Raw genomic sequence first — 21,559 nt, 5'->3', positions numbered from 1 at the left:
AGGTTTAGAAGATATAAAAAAAGAACTAGTTAAAAATCTCTTAGGCCTTGGCTACACTTGGAGGTCTGCAGCGCTGGGAGTTACAGCTGTCTTTGTACAGCTGTGTAGGGAAAGCGCTGGAGTGTGGCCACACTAACAGCTACCAGCGCTGCAGTGTGGCCACATTTGAGCATTTGCAGTGCTGTTGGGAGTGTGCATTATGGGCAGCTACCCCACAGAGCACCTCGTCCCATTTTGGCGCTGTGGGTTGTGGGAAGGGGACGGAAGGATGCGGGTCACTCTGCTTCCTGTCCCAACGCCCCGTGATGCATCGCTTTGCATCCCAGCAGTCCCTGTTTTTCCATCCACGTTTGGCGCCATTGTGACTCTCCCAACGGTTTCTGTGCTGTGCGATTTCTGTGGGAAATGGAGCCCGAACTGCTGAGGATTTTGCTGGTGAGTGTTGCCAGCACATCACATTTGGCAGTTGAGCTATTCCTTAAGCTCCAAAGTGATGAGGAGTCTGACGATGATTGCGAGTTGCCTGACGCGTACGACATGGCATTGCTTGTGGCTTTCACAAAAATGCTCAGCACCGTGGAACGCCGCTTTTGGGCTCGAGAAACAAGCACTGAGTGGTGGGATCACATCGTCATGGAAGTCTGGGATGACGAGCAGTGGCTGCAGAACTTTTGGATGAGAAAAGCCACTTCCATGGGACTATGGGCTGAGCTCACCCCCACCCTGCGCTGCAAGGACACGAGATTGAGAGCTGCCCTGCCGGTGGAGAAGCGGGTGGCTATTGCAATCTGGAAGCTGGCACCTCCAGACAGCTACCGATTGGTCGGGAACCAGTTTGGAGTGGGAAAGTCGACCGTTGGAGTCGTTTTGATGCAAGTTTGCAGGGCCATTAATTGCATACTGCTAAGAAGAACCATGACTCTGGGGAACATGCAGGACATTGTGGATGGCTTTGCTCAAATGGGTTTCCCTAACTGTGGAGGGGCGATAGACGGGACGCATATTTCTATTCTAGCACCACGCCACCTAGCATCCGAGTACATTAATCGGAAGGGGTATTTCTCTATGGTTCTCCAGGTGCTTGTGGATCACCGTGGGCATTTCATTGACATTAGCACAGGCTGGCTTGGAAAGGTGCATAACGCACTCATCTTTCGGAACACGGGCCTGTTCAGGAAGCTGCACGCAGGGACTTTTTTCCCAGACTGGAAGATCACAGTAGGGGACGTTGAAATGCCCATTGTGATCCTTGGAGACCCCGCCTACCCGTTAATGCCTTGACTCATGAAACCGTATACAGGGAAGCTTGACAAGAGCAAGGACCGGTTCAACTACAGGCTGAGCTGGTACCGAATGACTGTGGAGTGTGCTTTTGGCCGTTTAAAAGGGCGCTGGTGATCTCTGTATGGGAAGCTAGACTTGGGGGAAAGCAGCATCCCTGTGGTTATATCCGCGTGCTGTACCCTCCATAATATTTATGAAACATTCAGTCAGGCATGAACCTCTGAGGTTCTACGCCTGGAGGCCAAATTTGCACAGCCAGAGAGCAGGGCTACTAGAAAGGCCCAGCACAGGGCTTCAAGGATCAGGGATGCCTTGAGGGACGAATCTGAGGCTGAAAACCAACAGTAATGTTTGGTGCCTTGCACGAGAGTGAAGTGCAGTGGTTACAATCTTAGTAGGAATCTGTTTTTCCTAAGCTGATTTGCAGTGACTGTTTCTTTCCTGGGCTAAGGTATCTTTGACTTTCTGCAATAATAAAGACTTTTTTCAAAGTCAAGAATTCATTTACTGAAAAGAATATAACTTTATTGACAGACACACAACATTTTGGGAACCTAAAAGGGCAGGGGGGTGGGGTGGGGAACTGTACAGTCACAGTTTGAATATGTCCTGTCTGGAGTGCTGTGCAATGACTGCTGCACTTCAGGATGCCTATACTGCATGGTGATGGGGGTTGAGTGCAGAGGGTAAGGGTCATAGTTCTCAGGGCCGGTTGGTGAACGTACAGGTGTTGGAGGCAGCTGGTGGTGGTAAGAACCTGGATGCTGGGGAAGAGGGTTTTGAGTTGACATTTGGGCACAAGGGAAAGCGCTTTGGGACGGAGGAGGGGCAGTGCGGTAGTGCTTTTCCTGCATGGCTACGAGTGCCTGGATAGAGTCCGCTTGGCGCGCCAGGATGCTTATCAGCTGCTTTGTGCTTTTCTTCCTGGCTCCTGCATTTCTCTGGTGGATCCTGCTTTCCTTTTCCCTCCAGTCCTGCACTTTTTGATTCTCTCTGGCAGAATGATCCATAACTGTTTGCAGCAGGTTGTCTTTGCTTTTTCATGGCTTCTTCCACAGGTTTTGGAGTCTGAGCTGCTGTTAACACGGGCAGCTGAGAACTCAAGGTCGCTTGTGGAAGGAAAAAAAGGCAAGTTAACAGAGGCAACATTGTTTATATCTCAGACAGTTATTCCCAGACAGTGAAGGAGTTTACAGTCTTCACAATAGCATAATTTTCCCATACCAAATAGAGCGCACATAACCCACAGGAGCCCTGAAATGGTGAGTAAGGGGAACTGATTGCTTCAGGGCTGTGCTGGAGTTTCTGTGCATTGGGGAAAGCAAACAGCTGCGGGGGGCACCTACACTGAACACTCTCCCAACATCTCCCACAGGAGTTAATCCTTGAAGATATCTTGCTGCTGAGGGTCACTTGGGAAGAGCGAGAGGGTATTCTACAGCAATGCGGATTCTGCCCTGGCCCCTATGCAGCTTGTCTGTGTGCAGCAATGGTCCCCACACCCCTCGCGGCACAGTGGTGCGGACGCGTTAGCCTGACTGGGACAAGGACCACAGTGGCTCTCCCTATAAACTTGCGGAAGCGCATTGCCCACGCTCTGGCTGAAACTTTTGAAGAGATTACTGAGGCTGATTACCGCAACGTGATAGACCACATCAATGGGCTATTCCACATCTAGGCATGCATGCATGCAGCCCTAACCCTCCCTCCTCTCCCGAAACATTTCCATCCTGAAAATAAAAGCCGCTTACCAGGAACCCGCTCCTCTGCTTGTCCTTCACCAAGTACCGGCTGCTGCGACTGGCTGCCTTCCTCCTGGCTTGAGAAGAGCTCCTGGCTGCATGCCTCCTAGGACTCCGGGGTGATTTCCCCCACCCCAGTATCCTCACTCTCGCTTTTCTCCTCCCCCTCCTCCTCCTCCACCTCCACCTCCACCTCCCTGCCCCGCTCTGAAGTGTCCATCGTGGTCCTCGGATTGGCGGTGAGGTCACCACCAAGCATCGCATCCAGCTCTTTGTAAAAACGGCAGGTCGTGGGGACAGCACCAGAGCGGCAGTTTCCCTCACGGGCTTTGCAATAGGCACTCCGCAGCTCCTTCATTTTAATCCTGCACTGCAGCGCGTCCCGGTCATGGCCCCTTTCCAGCATGGCCCTTGAGATCTGCCCATAGGTATCATAATTCCTATGGCTGGAGTGCAGCTGTGACTGCACAGCTTCCTCCCCCCCAAACACTGATGAGGTCCAGCAACTCACCATTGCTCCATGCTAGGGCTTGTTTGGCGCATGGAGACATGGTCACCTGGAAAGATTCACTGATTGCACTCCACACCTGGCTAAGCAAACAGGGGATTTTTAAAATTCCCGGGACATTTAAAGGGCGGGTCACCTTAGGCCAGGGCAGTAGAGTTTAAACTGATGAGCAGAGTGGCTGAGCAGGCATTCTGGGATACCTCCGAATATCTCTGGAGGCCAATAACAGCGCTTTTGGTGGCCACACTGGCGGAGCAGCGCTGCATCACCAGCACTGCAGTTGTTATTCCCCAGGCAGAAGAGTACAGCCAGCATTGTATCCAGGGAGATACAGCGCTGTATGTGCCTTGCAAGTGTGGACGGTGAGTAAGTTGCAGCGCTGTAAAGCCACCACCAGCACTGCAACTCTCCAGTGTAGCCAAGGCCTTAGAAAAGTTATATGCCGGCAAGTCATCATGGCCTGATGAAATGCATCTTAGAATACTCAAGGAGCTAATAGAGGAGGTATCTGAGCCTCTAGCTATTATCTTTGGAAAATCATGGGAGACAGGAGAGATTCCAAAAGACTGAAAAAGGGCAAATATAGTGCCCATCTATAAAAAGGGAGAAAAAAAACAACAACCCAGGAAACTACAGACCAGTTAGTTTAACTTCTGTGCCAGGGAAGATAATGGAGCAAGTAATAAAGGAAATCATCTGCAAACACTTGGAAGGTGCTAAGGTGATAGGGAATAGCCAGCATGGATTTGTAAAGAACAAATCATGTCAAACCAATCTGATAGCTTTCTTTGATAGGATAACGAGCTTTGTGGATACGGGAGAAGCAGTGGATGTGGTATAACTAGATTTAGTAAGGCCTTTGATACAGTCTTGCATGATATTCTTATCAATAAACTAGGCATATACAACTTAGATGGGGCTACTATAAGGTGGGTGCATAACTGGCTGGATAACCATACTCAGAGAGTAGTTATTAACGGTTCCCAATCCTGCTGGAAAGGTATAATAAGTGCGGTTCCGCAGGGGTCTGTTTTGAGACTGGCTCTGTTCAATATCTTCATCAACGACTTAGATATTGGCATAGAAAATATGCTTATTAAGTTTGCAGATGATACGAAACTGGGAGGGATTGCACCTGCTTTGGCGGATAGGGTCATAATTCAAAATGATCCAGTCAAATTAGAGAAATGGTCTGAGGTAAACAGGATGAAGTTTAATAAAGACAAAAATGCAAAGTTCTCCACTTAGGAAGGAACAATCAGTTTCACACATACAGAATGGGAAGAGACTGTCTAGGAAGGAGTACGGCAGAAAGGGATCTAGGGGTTATAGTGAACCACATGCTAAATATGAGTCAACAGTGTGATGCTGTGGCAAAAAAAGCAAACATGATTCTGGGATGCATTAACAGGTGTGTTGTGAGCAAGACACGAGAAGTCATTCTTCTGCTTTACTCTGTGCTGGTTAGGCCTCAACTGGAGTATTGTGTCCAGTTCTGGGCACTGCATTTCAAGAAAGATGTGGAGAAATTGGAGAGGGTCCAGAGAAGAGTAACAAGAATGATTAAAGGTCTAGAGAACATGACCTATGAAGGAAGGTTGAAAGAACTGAGTTTGTTTAGTTTGGAAAGGAGAAGACAGAGGGGACATGATAGCTGATTTCAGGTATCTAAAAGGGTGTCATAAGGAGGAGGGAGAAAACTTGTTCATCTTAGCCTCTAAGGAAAAACAAGAAGCAATGGGCTTAAACTGCAGCAAGGGAGGTTTGGGTTGGCCATTAGGAAACAGTTCCTAACAGTCAGGGTGGTTAAACGCTGGAATAAATTGCCTAGGGAGGTTGTGGAATCTCCATCTCTGGAGATATTTAAGAGTAGGTTAGATAAATGACTATCAGGGCAAATGCCTAGATAGCATTTGGTCCTGCCATGAGGGTAGGGGACTGGACTCGATGACCTCTTGAAATCCCTTCCAGTCCTAGAGTCTATGAATCAATGAATCTGTGATGGATTTAATTGTTTTAAAAACTATAGGGTAACACTGACATTATGACCTTCTCAGGTGGTGGGGTATTCAGAATAGGTGGTACTTGTCATAGGAACATCTTGCTGCTTTAAAAACAATTAGATCCTCTGTATTCAGTTTCTCCTTAAGCCAGGATCCCCCATGATTGCAAAATTAGCAGCCTGGTCTGACCAGCTTTGTGGCATAGAAGCTAAAGAACAACAAAAAAACATATAGAAAAAAGTATTTCTCTGATTGTTTCAGCTGGTATATTTGGAAAGTTACCTGCAGCTGCCATTAAAAACACACACAGAGAGACACATAGACACACACACACACACACAAACAAATAGTGGCAAGTAGCACCCCAGATAAAATAGCTACAATTCAAACTAAAACATAACAAAACAACACATTCCCCCCACCTCCCCCCAATAAGCAACTATGTGCACATACTACTCCCTCATTATTGGTCCCACACCTCTAGCTGGTGACTGACGAAGTCTGTATCATGGTCAGAGGGGCTGCATTTCTTCCCTCCTGATAGTGCTTTCCCCTCAATCATTTTGTATCTGACTCTGTGACCCAAGATGGGGAAGTAGACTCATGTTTTACTTTAATATATAGGCACTAAGATTTTAAAAAATGAGTGCCTACATCAGTGTTTCTCAAACTGGGGTCATCACTTGTGTAGAGAAAGCCCCTGGTGGGCTGGGCTGGTTTGTTTAGCTGTCTTGTCCACTGCAGGCCAATGGGAGCTGCTGGAAGTGGCGGCTAGTATGTCCCTCAGCCCGTGCCACTTCCAGCAGCTCTCATTGGCCTGGAGCAGTGAACTGCAGACAGTGGGAGCCACGATCGGCCAGATCTGCAGACGGTGCAGGTAAACAAACTGGCCCGGCCCGCCAGGGGCTTTCCCTACACAAGCGGTGACCCCAGTTTGAGAAACACTGGCCTACAAGTAGATTCCCAGGTTCATTGCAGCCACCTAAGTAAGTGGTCTGATTTTCAAAAATGAAGAATACCCTTCACCCTCTTGAAGTTCATGGTAGCTGCTGGGTGCTCAACACTGGAAACTCAGGCCCTTATTTAGGTGCCTAAATATGGATTTAGGAATATAACTCTAACCATCCCTTCCTGAAATTCTTGCCTGAGACTTTTTAATACACAGAGTAAAGCCCAGATTTCTTAAATATATAATATGGGTCAACAAAGGTACACTATCAATGCAAAATCACAATTATTTCTGCTGGTGGTAAATTTTTGAACTGACTGCTATTTTTGTCTAAAAAATTCTGATTTGGCAAAACCAAAACTGTCCATGAAACAGAGGCCATTTTGACAAATCTCTCAACTTAAAAAAACCAAGTTGAAAAAAGTCTTTAAATTGTCTAAATGATTTGTTTTAAACAAAAAAAAAATCAGTTTTCCTGAGTGAAATGACTTTTTGTTTCAAAAGCTAATTTGTTTCAAAACTAATTTAAGCTAATTAGACAAAGACAAGGCTAAAAAGAGAAAAACTAAACATTTTGGAATTATTTAACAAAAAGTTTCAGCTGACCTGAACCTTCATATTGTATACACATATCTTTTGGAAACAGCCCTGGGGACATATTACACTCAGTAACAAAGTTAACTTATTCTCAGCCAGCTGTAAGCACCAGGATAACTCAGACATAATGGGCCTGATTCAAAGCCTACTGAAGTCAATGAGGAGTTTTCGTTGACTTCTACTGGCTTCTATGTGCTTTGGATTAGGCCTAAAGATGTTTATGGTACACTATTATTATCTTCTCTGCATTAATATGACCAAGATCCAATTTTGTGTTACAATGCAAGCAATATGGACTTTCTTGTAGTTCAGTAACCTTTAATACTTTTCAGGCAGCTACTTACAATAATGTTTTGTGTTTTTTTTCAAAAGCCAACTGGGAAGATAAGATTATTTATATTGAATCAAACAGATACTTTATATTTAGAACCATGGATAAGATAGTTTAGGGCAGCCTCATCAGCTAACGAGCACTGTTGGAGTGAAGTTTAGGATTACTAAAGCAATACAACCCCTCCTCCACCGATACCCCCTGATACTTGAAGAATACAGCCTTCAGATTTACATTTTATAAATTATAATTGCTCATACTAATACAATCTAATTTTATCTCACTCCTGCTGATATTATATCAGCCTACAAACTAAAAAATGCTACATACTGCTGATATTATATGAGCCTACAAACTAAAAAATGCTACAGTATGTGACCATTGTTAAATATTCTTGCACACAAGAATGGTTGTAGTAAATATGTTTCTTAAGAACACAGCTGAAGAGAACTGCAAGTTAAAGTGTTTTCAAAAAAGGTATTATTACTTTTTGGTATTAAAACCTGCTTGATAATTTTCACAAAGTTTAAGATGCACTGACATGTTCATTAGTGAAAGTTACCAATGCTACATTAGTGTGTATCTCATAACATGATCTTATTATGGCTTTACCTGACCCAGTAAAAGTGTCAAGCGATCCATCTCCAGTTGTGGTGGTGGTAGTTGTTTCACTGCTGTTCATGGGCTCTGTTTTGACTGCAAGAAGAGACACTACACATAGAAGAATAAGTAGACATGAGATTTTACTTCTAAATTTACATCAGAGACCTCATGCCAGTGTCACGAGTGGCAGTCCAGCTAGAACAGACATGCGATTGAAAAGTTTAGAATTTTATGAGAACAGTCTGCTACTGCACTTTCTGAAATGGCCATACATGCATCTATTTATGTCTCTATTTGAAAGACTGCTATAATGATCCAGATTAATTTCAATCTAAATCAAATTGATTCTAGCAGTTCCTTAAAACTAGTGGACAGGAAGGAGAGGAGAGTATATAGCACATAAAAAATAGATATGCTTGAGAACCAATACAATATGTTTTTATTCTCTTCCAGCAGCATATTGCTTTCACAGTGCAAGCTTTTTGCCACCCCTAAACCAGTGTGTTTTTCTACCTCAAAACTAACCCACACTGAAATTGGTGACTTATTTTACTCAAAGGAAAAAGAAAAGAAAAGAACTATAGGCAGTGCACAAATGATAGCTATGAAAAGCCAGCTTCTAATTAATGTACTAAGAAATAATTATATAACATAGACTTCTGCTTTTATTTGAGGCTAAGCTGCCCTAGGAAAATAAAAAATTAGAGCTGCACCACAATTACATTCAGAACACTCGTACAGTTAGGTAGATGTGCATATTTACAGCATATATTAGTTGCCAGTTGATAAATACTTGGGGCCTGATTTTCATTTACGTGAAGGCTCTTTTACACAGCCAGAACAGCATAAAGGGGCTAAGTGCAAATGAGAATCAGGCCTTGTATGTTTTACTAGACATGTGGTATATCATGCATTTTAATTCTAAGAACAAAATAGTCTGGAATTTTCAAAGACGCTTAAAGGCTTACACTGGGAATTTTACCAGCAGAACAACAGCCGTATAATTATACCATGTATTGTTCCGCTGATCAATTTCACCATATTGACAAGTCTTAAGTGAACTGAGGAATTAACTCTCTTAAGCCCCTTTCAAGATCTCGGCCAAATTCTTTGGTGGCTTTTACCTGAACAAGCTATGAGGTCTATTATAGCTATTTGAAATTACACACACTTGCCTTTGTTCCCCATCCATAATGGATCTTTCATAGGCAAACGGGTGAGTTGGGTGATTGATACTTAACAGCAACACAACAGAAAATACATGACCGCAAATGAAATACGGGTGGAATTTGGGACATTGTGTATACATGCAAATTTCAAACAAGGGCAGTGGAAATTCACTTTTTGATTGTTTATGGGAATTATGTAAATCTTAATATGTAAAATGTACTTTACAGGGTGCCAACAAATGGGCAGCCTGAACAAATGCAGTGTAGTTGGTTGGCTTCACAGAGTAGGATGGGAGAGATAGGTCAAAATAGTCTACTCCTATCAATGGTCCTCCTATTCTCCACTGCACACTCCTGAAAAAACAAGGTCATGGAGATTGCTCTGCACTTGTCAAGGTTAGGGATATCAATTTAAGTGCCCAAAAGAAAGTCTTACTTCTTCAGAAGGCCACTGAAATTGTTCCATAGCACCAGAATTTTGAAGAGGAATAATCAATCAATCAATCAATCAATCAACTGCAGCAATGCATTTTTAAACCAAATCCTATGTTTCACCACATCTCTGTCCTAAAATAATTTCCAAGAGATGGAGGGTTCAAATATAAATGTGGAAGTGGACTGACTTTTCTTTGCATTGATAATAAATAGCTTTTGCAATGAGAAAGCAGTTGGAACAAAAAGAGATGTATGCTGAAATTTGGGAAATGTGTTTTTATACTAAGTACAATATACATGAGAAATTAAGGAAAGCTTTTCTCCATAAGACAAAGATTGTCCTGCATTGCTGCTAATGAAACCTAGGTTCTATCTGCTGCATAAATGACAACTGTTCTATCAAAGGGAACACTTTTTACTGACTTGATTGTGAAGAGGCTCAGGCCTTGCAACGCTGTCTCTGCATATATCAGAAAGTATGCAGCTTGCTAATTTGGTCTTCTTTGCAGTCTCTGTTCCCTTTATGACTGCCACAATCTCCTCTTCTCTCTCCATCACAGTAGTCTCTGACTACCTCAAAATCTTTAATGTATTTATTCTCACAACACCCCTGCAAAGTAGCGAAGTGCTATTAACCCAGCTCTACAGATGGAAAACTGAAGCACGGGGATCCTAAGTTCTTTGCCCAAGGTCATACACAGACTCTCTAGTGGAGCAGGGAATTCAACCCACGTCTCCCAAGTCCGGGGTTAATGCCCTAGCCAATGGACCAACATTCTTCTTGTAGCTATATTGATAGATATTCAGGAAAGCACTTTAGTATGTGCCTATCTGCTTTACTGAATTGGAGCCTAAATACTGAGTTGAAAAGTATTGTACTGAACTATCCCTACCTCCAGTCATTGTGATGTGCAGCACACTTTCCTGGGCACAAATATTCACCAAGATTTCCTCTCCTAGTCAAACAATAACTCTCCCCCGACTCTCAAATTAATTAAATTTGATAGAAAACACCAAGTTAGAATTACATTTTGTCAACAATACACACAGAAAATATATTTTGAGATAGCCTTGATTTTAAACAGCTCTAGTTTATTACATTCAGATTTAATCAGAGTAAGGAAGTCATCAAGATCTTTTCTTTGCATGGCTAGATTTTTGGAATACTGCCCCTATTTTTCATGTTGCACATAATTAAACCATGAAAAAACAGCATTAAACTAACCAAAAACCAGTTTAACTTTAAAAGAAAAAAAAAAGCAATAGAATTTAAAGTTGAGATCAAAATATAAGCTCACACCATTTAAGCACACACTGTTTTGCTTAGATTTTGTAGCACATATAACAGTGCGTGGCATCATGTAATGTTCTGACACTGCTACAATATCTATCCTAGTAAGGGAGCAGGGTGACTTAAAAATTTGAATTACAATGTGTAGCCCAAAGAAATTGTGTTGAGCACCAAACGGTCCGAGGTCAACTGCAACCAGTTGGGACGTAGATGGTCGTGAAAAAAAGCATGGGGGTGGATCCTGGGCAGTGGCTGGGGCACCATCCTTGGGCACATCCTCAAAATCCCCATTTCTGGCTGCCCTGGTCTCTGGAGGGGCCAGGCTGGGCCGAGGAGAGAGCAGATGAAGGGTGGCATCACTTAAACCCCTTGTCTTTCTCCTTCCCTCTGTAGGACTTGGACTGGGGGACACCCCATGATCTTGATGGAAGCACAGAAGGGGGAGGCCGCAATGGCTTTCTAGCCTGTTGAGGGGTGTGCAGGCCCAAGGACCGGAGGGTGGCATGGGAGTCATTAATACCGTGAAGCCATGCATTGGTCAGCTCTGAGAAGAGCCCTGCTCCCTCAAATGGGAGATCTTGCAGGGCAGTCTGCATCTCTTGAGTCAGCCCAGAGGACTGTAATGAGGAGCTGTGCCTCATGACCACCGCAGAGGAGACCACCCTGGCTGCTGAGTCTGTAACGTCTCAGGTCATCTGGAGGGCGCCTCTTGCCACCACTTTGCCCTCATCCACTAAGATGGCAAACTCCTGGGCTTGGTCCTGTGGAAAGCCCTGCTTGAGCTTGCTGATGGAGTCCCACAAGTTGAAGTTGTACCTGCCTAGCATGGCCTGATGGTTAGACACCCAAAACTGCTGCTGGCTATTGAATAAATTTTTCTGCCATATAAGTCCAGTCTCTTGGTGTCTTTATTTTTGGGTTTGCCACTGGCCTGGCCTTGCCTGTCCCTTTCGTTGACGACAGACACTACCAGACACCCTGCAGGAAGGTGGGTGTACAGATATTCAGATCCCTTTGCCGGGACATAATATTTCTTTTCCGCTTTCTTGGAGCATGTGGAATGGAGGAGCAGGTCTGACACACAGACTCAGCAATTTTCAGGACCCCCTGGGCGGATGGGCAATGCAACCCAGGCTGGGGTGGACGAGAGTATGACATTGAAGAGGTTGTCGGACTACTCCCCTAGCTCCTCGATCTCCAAGTTCAGGTTAGCAGCCACCCTTTAGAGCAGTGCCTGATGCTCCTTGAAATCATTGAGGGGACTGCTCACTTGCAATGGGCCCGCCGCCTCATCTGGGGATGATGAAGATGACTGTACCGCAGGGGAAGGGGCAGTTCCCTTTGTCTGTCTGGGGCTGGCTCTTTGTGTGTCAAGGCCCATTGCAACGCTCCTGTGTCGGATTCAGCAGCGTGCTCCGATGCTGGTGCTGGCTGGGCTGGAGGCAGTTTGTCCGATACGACCTGAAAGGAATGGTGGAAGTACAGGACAGGCATGATGGGTATGCCCCATGGGCTCCAGTACTGCTACTGGGTGGGCCACTGCCCCTGCTGCCATGCTGGCAGGGCCGTTTCGCAGGTTGTCGGCGATTTGGCTCTCCTAGGTGAGGGGATGAACTCTCCCTCCAGCTCGGACCACTGTAGATGCCGGAGTCTGTTGTCTGACCCTTGTCAGCAAACAGTAAGAAAAGGGCGAGGAACGGTGCCTGCCCAAAGAGCAGTACCGGCGAGTCAGAGACTGGTGCCACGACCAGGAACAATCCCGCACCGAGGGGGATCGATGCTGTTGTGGGGGGGACTGCCTAGGCAATGGGGATCTGTACTGTGGTGATCTCTGGCGGGAGGCCCGGCGGTATTGCAGGTACAGGGATCAGCGTCATGACGCGGGCATCCCGTGCCTCATAGGTGGTGACCTCGGTGTTAGAGACCTGAGTCTTCTACTTGCAGACTGAGGCTGAGGCACAGGGATCTTAAGCCGCGGTGATGGGGATCAATGCTTGTGGTTCGGGGACGCTCCATTGCTCTAGTGGGAGGTCCCAGAACTGGCTTGTCCTTAGAGGTCTGGGCCTTAACTTGATTCATCAACTGGTTTGACATCTGTGATGCTGGCTGGCCTACTTGGTCCTTGGCTGCCAGGGCCACCTGAGGCACAGGAGGCCGTACTAGGGGACAGGATCCCCTGCCGCTCCCAGGAGTCAGATGCCCGGATGGGTACCCCTGTGTAGCTCCAGGGCAGGTAGGGGCCAGATGTCCTGATTTTATAGGGAAAGTCCCAATTTTGGGGTCTTTTTCTTATATAGGGTCCTATTACACCCCACTCCCTGTCTAGATTTTTCACATTTGCTGTCTGGTCACCCTAAGGGCAGGCATGTAGCTTAACACAGGTACTTTGTCCGACTTCCCCCTGTCCTGCAGTACCGACAGGTCCTTGGGCTTCAGCCACTTCTTAGGCCCCACCAAAGGGGAACGGTGCCGGGAAGGTTCCAGTGCCAGCATTGCACTGCGCACCAACACCAAAGTGCTAGGCGTGGAGTCCAACCGGAAGGGCTCCAAGGCAGGAGGAAGCACAGACTCCATGAGGATGGCCCTCAAGCAGATATACCGCTCCTTTTGAGTTCAAGGGCAAAAGTTTTTGCAGATCCTGCACTTGTCTTTTCTGTGTGATTCCCTCAAACACATCAAACAGCTATCATAGGGGTCAGTAATGGGCATTGGCTCAGTACACAATGAACATGGTTTGAAGCCTGGGGGACAGGGCATGTCCCACTCTGTGGCAAAGTCCCAGCTGGGACTCTAACTACTAAAACTATTATCTAATACTTAACTTAATGATCAAACTAAATACCTAAGAACTAACTATAAAGGAGACAGAACAATTGGCTAAAGAACCACTAACACTCTTGCAATGCAAGACAAGGTGCTCTGACCAACCATCACGGGTGGTAAGAAGAAACTTGGAGGGTGCAGCGTCGTTGGCGCCTGATATACCGATGCATGAGTGCAGCACGCAAGGGGGTGACACAGATGACCCTACGGATACCACTAAGGCAAAAGTCTCCAACAACTGTGCACATGGGAACGTACACACCTAAAATGGAATTGACATGAGCAAGCACTCCAAGAAGAACTAATGATCTGCAAAGTTTCATTTTTTAACAACTAAGCTATATTTTAAGGACTGAGAATGCACAATGCTTTAATCAGATGGGCAGCAGATTCTACTATTGTTATCCTCCCCTATACAGTAGAACTTCACAGTTACGAATTGACTGGTCAACCACCCATTTCATTTGGAACTGGAAGTATGTAAGTAGGGAGCAGAGAGGGGAAAAAAAGCAATTACTCCATAGTATAGTACTGTGTTGAACGTAAACGACTAAAAAAATAAAGGGAAAGTTTTAAAAAAGATGTCAATGTAAGGAAACTGTTTCTGTGCTTGTTTCATTTAAATTAAGATGGTTAAAAGGCAGCATTTTTCTTCTGCACAGAGTAAAGCTGTATTAAGTCAATATTCAGTTGTAAACTTTTGAAAGAACAATCATACATTTTGTACAGAGTTATGAACAATCTCCATTCTCGAGGTGTTTGTAACTCTGAGGTTCTACCGCACTTGAAAGCAACCACAGATCAGGGAGAGGAGGGGCCAATGAGAACAGGTGAGTATGGATCCTTTAAAGGGTCAGTTCAGAGAGATGTCCAAGACAATTAATCAGATATCTGATGCTCTCCTTTCACTTAACATCCAAGCCCTAGGACTTTTCTAGAAAACCTTAAATTGCTGTGGGGAATTCCAGTGATAATGGAGAGAAGTAGCTGACAGGCTGTGAGGATGTCACTCAAAGACCAATGGAAGATGACAGACTACACAAAGTATCTCCCGAAACCAGCAGTAAGGGGTTGGAAAAAAGTCCGGAGAGCCAAGCAGCCTTTCCAGGTGTGGGAGTTAGGGTGGGATGCTAAACACTGACTGCAATGGGAGAAGCAGCCTGTGACTCCAGTGAAAGACATCTCACTACAGAGTCCAGGAGCAACCAAGGAAGGGTACATGCTGGACTGGGTTATCATTAGCTGGGACCTGTTCGAGTGCTAACTGGGCTGGCAGAGAAAGACAATTACAGAACATTTGAGGTTGATGGTAGTGAGGGAAACACATGAAGGAAACAGACCAAGAGCAGCCATGCACATCCGATGTCATAACTCAATAGATGTGGCATATACTCTATCACACACAGTTTGCCAAGCAAATACTATGCAACCACAGATGCAGCAAGCCAGTGGGAACACCACAAAGAGAGGCCCCACCAAGACACAAAGATCTAAAAGGCATAGGACTAGTGATCCAACTGCCCTCTGAGAGAGTGGGATTCAAAGGAGAACCCTATGTACTAGGCTGAGCACCTCTCAGGATAGCATGTACCTGCCCACTGGATTTCCCCCTTGCTGCTTAGTTAGGAATTAAGCTGTATGTGGCAATGTACTTTTTCCTTCACCTGTACCTACTAAAATAACAGATTAGAATAGAGGAGATATTCCATAATCGGACTAACGTATTACTGTTGCACCTAGCTGTCTAGCCCCCATAGTAAGCCATTTATTCTGGCACAGAACTTCCTCTGTGGAACACATATAAGATATTTTTGTAATACCTTAGAGTGGCTGACTTGCATATAGAACTTCATTTCAAACTCCTTTTTTTTTTTAAAAGTCAGCTTTCTGAACCCGAAACCTTATTAACTTTGGTCCCAAACTGCAAAGTTAAGCATGTGTGTCATATTCTGCAAGATGGAGCTTTTCAGAATAATAGATTATGGCTGGAATTTGTGTGTGTACTAAAGAACAATTCTACATATTATTTTGAGATATTTACATTATACAATATAAAAATGAGTTTCATTACTTAAAGTGGATACCATACGGGACCGTATTTTCAGTGGGCCTCAACACTGACCTCCAAAACTGTACATGCAGGATTTGGCATTTCCAAACCCTGTATCTGCAAAGAACTCCGAGTGACCAACACATGGAAATCCAACTTCATAAAAGGGTTTGACAATTTGGGTCAGCCAAACTTCAAAATCAGCCTCTAAGGGTATGTCTTCATTACAGAGTTAAATCAGGTGATCACAGGGACACCACTTGTCCGGTTTTATACAGGATAGTCCTCTTTTTGAGAGATTTGTCCCCTGTCTGGTAGTGGGACAAAAACAGAAGTGGTTTTCTGTATTATTGGACAGGAGTTACCATTTTGAACAGCATGTTGCTCTGCCCCTGCTGGCATGACTGCACGTGCAGCTGGTGTGGGGTGGGTGCTCTTGAAAATGGAGTGCACCATGCATACAAGATCACCCTGGTTGGGTCATCTGATCCCACTGAGGGGTATCAAAAGAAACTGCACCGTCTGCTCAAGAAACTCCTTGAAGAAGCACAGGAACAAATCTACCCAGATACACCCATAGAGCCCCGACCAGGGGTATTCTATCTGCTACCCAAGATCCATAAACCTGGGAATCCTGGACACATCATCTCAGGTATTGGCAGCCTGACAGGTCTGGCTATGTGGATTAAGGCCATATGCTACCAGCACTCCCAGCTATCTTCAAGACACCACTGACTTCCTGAGGAAACTACAATCCATTGGTGATCATCCAGAAAACACAATCCTAGCCACTATGGATGTAGAAACTCTCTACACCAACATTTGACACAAAGATGGACTACAAGCCATCAGGAACAGCATCCCCAATAATGTTACGGCAGACCTGGTGGCTGAGCTTTGTGACTTTGTCCTCACTGACAACCATTTCAGATTTGGGGATGATTTATACTTTCAAGTCAGCAGCACTGCTATGGGTACCCGCATGGCCCCACAGTATGCCAACATTTTTATGGCTGACTTAGAACAACGCTTCCTCAGCTCTCGTCCCCTAGCTCCCCTACTCTACTTGTGCTACACTGATAACATCTTCATCATCTGAACCCATGGGAAGGAGGCCCTTGAGGAATTCCACCAGGATTTAAACAATTTCCACCCCACCATCAACCTCAGCCTGGACCAGTCCACACAAGAGATTCACTTCCTGGACACTACAGTGCAAATAAGCGAGGATCACATAAAAACCAGCTTATATCTGAAACCTACTGACCGTTATTCTGACCTACATGCCACCAGTTTTCATCTAGACCACATCACACGATCCATTGTCTACAGCCAAGCTCTAAGATACAACTGCATTTGCTCCAATCCCTCAGACAGAGATAAACATCTACAGGATCTCTATCAAGCATTGTTAAAACTATAATATACACCTGGGGAAGTGAAGAAACAGGTTAATAGAGCCAGAAGGGCACCCAGAAGTCACACCTATTCCAGGACAGGCCCAACAAAGAAAGTAACAGAATGCCACTAGCCATCACCTACAGCTCCAACTAAAACTTCTCCAGCACATCATCAGGGATCTACAACCTATCCTGGAAGATGATCCCTCACTCTCACAGACCCTGGGAGATAGGCCAGTCCTCGCTTACAGACAGCCCCCGGAACCTAAAGCAAATACTCACCAGCAACAACACACCACACAACAGAAACACTAATCCAGGAACCAATCTGTGCAACAAAGCCCGTTACCAACTCTGTCCACATATCTATTCAAGGGACACCATCAAACAACCTAACCACATCAGCCACACCGTCAGGGGCTTGTTCACCTGCACATTTAGCAATGTGATATATGCCATCATGTGCCAGCGATGCCCCTCTGCCATGTACATTGGTCAAACCGGACAGTCTCTATGCAAAAGAATAAATGGACACAAATCAGATATCAAGAATTGTAATATTCAAAAACCAGTAGGAGAGCACTTCAATCTCCCTGGACACTCAATAACAGATTTAAAAGTGGCAATTCTTCAGCAAAAAGAACCTTTAAAAACAGACTTCAGCAAGAAACTGCAGAGCTGGAATTAATTTGCAAACTTGACACCATCAAATTAGGCCTGAATAAAACCTGGAAATGGCTGGGTCACTACAAAAACTAATTCTCTCTCTGTTGGTCCTCATCCTTTCTTGTTAACTGTTGGGAATGGGCCACATCCACCCTGATTGAATTGGCCTCATTAGCACTGAGCCCCCACTTGGTAAGACAACTCCCATCTTTTCATGTGCTGTATATTTATTCCTGCCTACTGTATTTTTCACTCCATGCATCTGATGAAGTGGGTTATAGCCCATGAAAGCTGATGCCCAGATAAATGTGTTAGTCTCTAAGGTGCTACAAGGACTCCTAATTGTTTTTGCTGATACAGACTGACACGGTTGAGGCAGAGTCACTCTGGCAGGAATTGCCAGAATATCCAGTATTCCAGGAATGTGAGAGTGGCCACCCTAGGTGATTGGCACCTGGGTCTGAGCACCTGCATTAGCCTTACTTGGGTGTGAGCAGACACACTGCAAAGTCCAACCCACATTCCTGTGTCCTCCCTGGTGTTGCATTCATTCAGGTATGAGGAGGATTTCTGGGGGCATATCCCACGGTAATTTGTCCTGCTGTAAGATGAGCCACTCTATGATTCTTTCACAGTGAATTATGAGAGAACTCATCTGTCCTTCTGTGCACATGGCAGGAAATGTGGGAAGGCACTGGAGAACTACCAGCACTCAAGTGATTTATAGACCTCATTGCAAAGTGGATAGATTACCAACCCATGATTTAGCCAATACCGCAGACAAGCCAGTTAGCCTGGGATGAAAGCATTGGGTTGAAAGATAGCAGTGTGTGTGGTCAAGCGGGGGTGTTGGGGTAACAGACATAAATAAGAGCCTGAGTTAACTCTGTGATGATGACATACTCTGTATTTCCACATGTGACTGCAAGTGTAAAAGCCTGCATTTTTGTTTGAGCAGAAGTATGACTAATTTGTGTATAAATCTAGTTGCACAGTTTTGTGTGCACAAAATTGCAATTGCAAATTTAAGAGTCTAGGTTGATGCCCCTTTGAAAACATGTATGTGCCTCTCAACCCAATCCTGTAAACATTTACTACCATGCATATCCACATTTAAACTAAATTTAGATTGTAACCTCTTTGAGGCAGAGACCATCATTTTCTTATGTATTTGTATAATACCTATCACATTAGGGCCATGTTCTATGATTGGGCCCTAGATGTTACCAAAATACAAAGAAAATAATAATAATACATATGGGAGGAAAGGAATGAGTGGTAGTAACTGTTTGTAGGATGATAAATATGTTTGTAAAGTGCCCAATACATTTATGACACTATAAACTATATGTTTTAAATTGTAATTATGCTATATTTTACAACCATGATTTGTGCTCAGGTAAGCATGTAATACAGTACCTAAAAATAAGAAAAGATAAATGGACATTCAGTGGAAAATACATTAATCTGGCTTTCTAGCTCCCAGTGAGGTCAATCAGAGCTGTGGGTGCTTAGCCTCTCTGAAAACAATGCCATCAGATTATGAGGATGTATACAATTAACCTCATTCTAGGACAATTAAAATTCTTGTTACTAGTGAAATGGCTTAACAAGTATGGTAAAATAAATGTTTGTTACTGCTTCTTTCTGGTTTTCCAGCTCTGCAAAAGACTCTGAGAAGTAGGAAATCACATAAAAATGTTCTAAACCACAGAACAAAAGAACGAAACAAAGCAGGACAAATGTAACACAGCAGTCATGGAGCCACAAAGTCACACACATGCACTGTACCATGATCTCTCATACTTGTTGCAGAAGAGGGAGTGCTGCAACTCAGCAACCAGTCTGCAGTATTTAAAACAGTCATGTTGTCTCCTGAGAATGGGAATGGTATAATGGTTCATTGTCTGAATGTCTGCTCAATACACATGAATATTCTTTAATGCCAGTAGGTGTTTTTGCCCTTTGAGCCTAGTCTTTAGCTGCATGGTATTGCTTTTGTGAATATTATTCTAGCTGGTTTATTTAAATAAAATATACACATATAATTATTAGTGCTCTTAAAGGTCTAGTTTCAGCCCCTCCTTATTCTGGAATATTGGTATTTGATTTTTTAATGTGAATAGACTGAATCTTAAAGATATCACTAGAAGGGTCTAATTCCCTCCATACTCACATGTAAATTTTCACAGACATTAATGGTATTTTTGCGTACAGAGAAGTGAATAAAACTTTATATTGTGGGAAGAAAGAACTGAATGACCAAGATTTTGGTGTAAAATACTAAAATACAATCTAGTGCACACTAATGTACAAAATCTAAGAACCAGGGTGAAATCCTGGCTCTGCTGAACTCAATGGCACAACACTCATTGACACAACAGGGCCCAGGATTTCACCTCATATTCTGATACCCTTGCTCACATTGTGCAGCGTCGCATTCAGACTACTCAGCAGACCAAGAGCAGCAAAACCCATTATTAGCTTAGAAAACATAACTCTATTGACCTAAACTTTGGCAACATCTTTATAGATGTACACGGGGCAGTAATCATTTAAGTAATAACTTAAGTAATGAGTAATAGTCATTAAAGAACAGGTTAGACAAACACCTGTCAGAGATGGTCTTCCTATACTTGGTCCTGCTTCAGTGCATGGGGCTGGACTAGATGACCTGACAAGGTTCCTTTCTAGGATTTCTATGGTTTGGGCAATATACAATGAAGATTTGAAAAAGATTGATATGTTACAACCATTATGTATGTTATACTTTCAATACTTGCTGACAACTGAGTCTCCGGACCTAATGTTGTCCTCATTCAGTTTCAAGATGTTGAACAGAATTAAATGGAAACAACTGTACAAATTTAAAATGTTCTATTGTTCATCTTTTTTCTGCTGAGGGCTGATATCGGTATCTATCTATCAGCCTTAAGCTCATCACTAAATTGAAATGCTAAACTTAAAAAGTTTATTAAAAATAGAAAAAGGACATATAAGAACTTTCTGTGCATTGATGATGTCTTACACTTACCTCCTGTTCCATTTGTTGTGATGGACGTGCTGCTGAGATTAGATTTATCCAGTTTGGAACTACTCGGATTATCACTGCTTCCAACAAGATTATGAGGACTTGTTAGATCCTGCATTTCCATAGACCTGTTAGAAAAGGAAGCAACACAAGGACATAATAAAATAAAATAAAACAACAATATTTAAATATTTGTATTGCAATAATACCTAGAAGTGCCAATCAAGGTTTGAGCTCTCACTGTGTAAAGCACTGAACCCCCACCCCGAACCAAATATGATTCCTTCTCTAAAGAGTTTACAATCTAAATATCAGCATTTGCACCTTTAAAAGGACAACAATATTATTTTATTGGAAAACAAACCTGTACCTATTCTTTATTAGCAAAACTATTGTTACCAAAGTTTGTAGTTTCCACAATTACTTATTCAATGTTAAATACCCATAGAAAACATTTTTTACTTTTAAATTATTACTTTCATGAAACATCAGCCACTCTTACTTGAAATCTATACTCAAAAAAATCAAACACATGTTGACAGCGAGCAGCAAATGTATTGCAGCACACAAAGTTCATGAATTTTTAAAAACAATTTGATAACATAACTATAACTCCATTTTAGAAGTCAATTAGATATACTTAGATTAATAACCTAGGTATGTTTCTTTGAAGTCTT

General features: G+C 43.7%; 1 protein-coding gene across 13 annotated transcripts in view; it reads right to left on the bottom strand.

Annotated features, from left to right (window-relative positions):
* The window catches only part of EYA4 (EYA transcriptional coactivator and phosphatase 4), a 248,085-nt gene that overhangs the window by 59,223 nt on the left and 167,303 nt on the right, over nucleotides 1–21,559 (bottom strand). For 8 of the 13 annotated variants that reach the window (XM_030556339.1, XM_030556335.1, XM_030556343.1 and 5 more), the window contains 3 exons: nucleotides 20,886–21,010; nucleotides 19,658–19,726; nucleotides 8,027–8,125 (listed from right to left, as the gene is read on the bottom strand). In XM_030556339.1, coding sequence (XP_030412199.1) covers nucleotides 8,027–8,125; nucleotides 19,658–19,726; nucleotides 20,886–21,010 — 293 coding nt within the window. The remainder of the gene's footprint in view (nucleotides 1–8,026; nucleotides 8,126–19,657; nucleotides 19,727–20,885; nucleotides 21,011–21,559) is intronic. The other 5 variants (XM_030556348.1, XM_030556347.1, XM_030556349.1 and 2 more) reach the window with 3 other exon arrangements.

Source organism: Gopherus evgoodei, chromosome 3 (assembly GCF_007399415.2).
Source record: "Gopherus evgoodei ecotype Sinaloan lineage chromosome 3, rGopEvg1_v1.p, whole genome shotgun sequence".
In the NCBI taxonomy this organism is placed as follows: domain Eukaryota; kingdom Metazoa; phylum Chordata; order Testudines; family Testudinidae; genus Gopherus; species Gopherus evgoodei.
The sequence above is the reverse complement of the archived record's forward strand: the minus strand, read 5'-3'. Positions and strand labels throughout refer to the sequence as shown.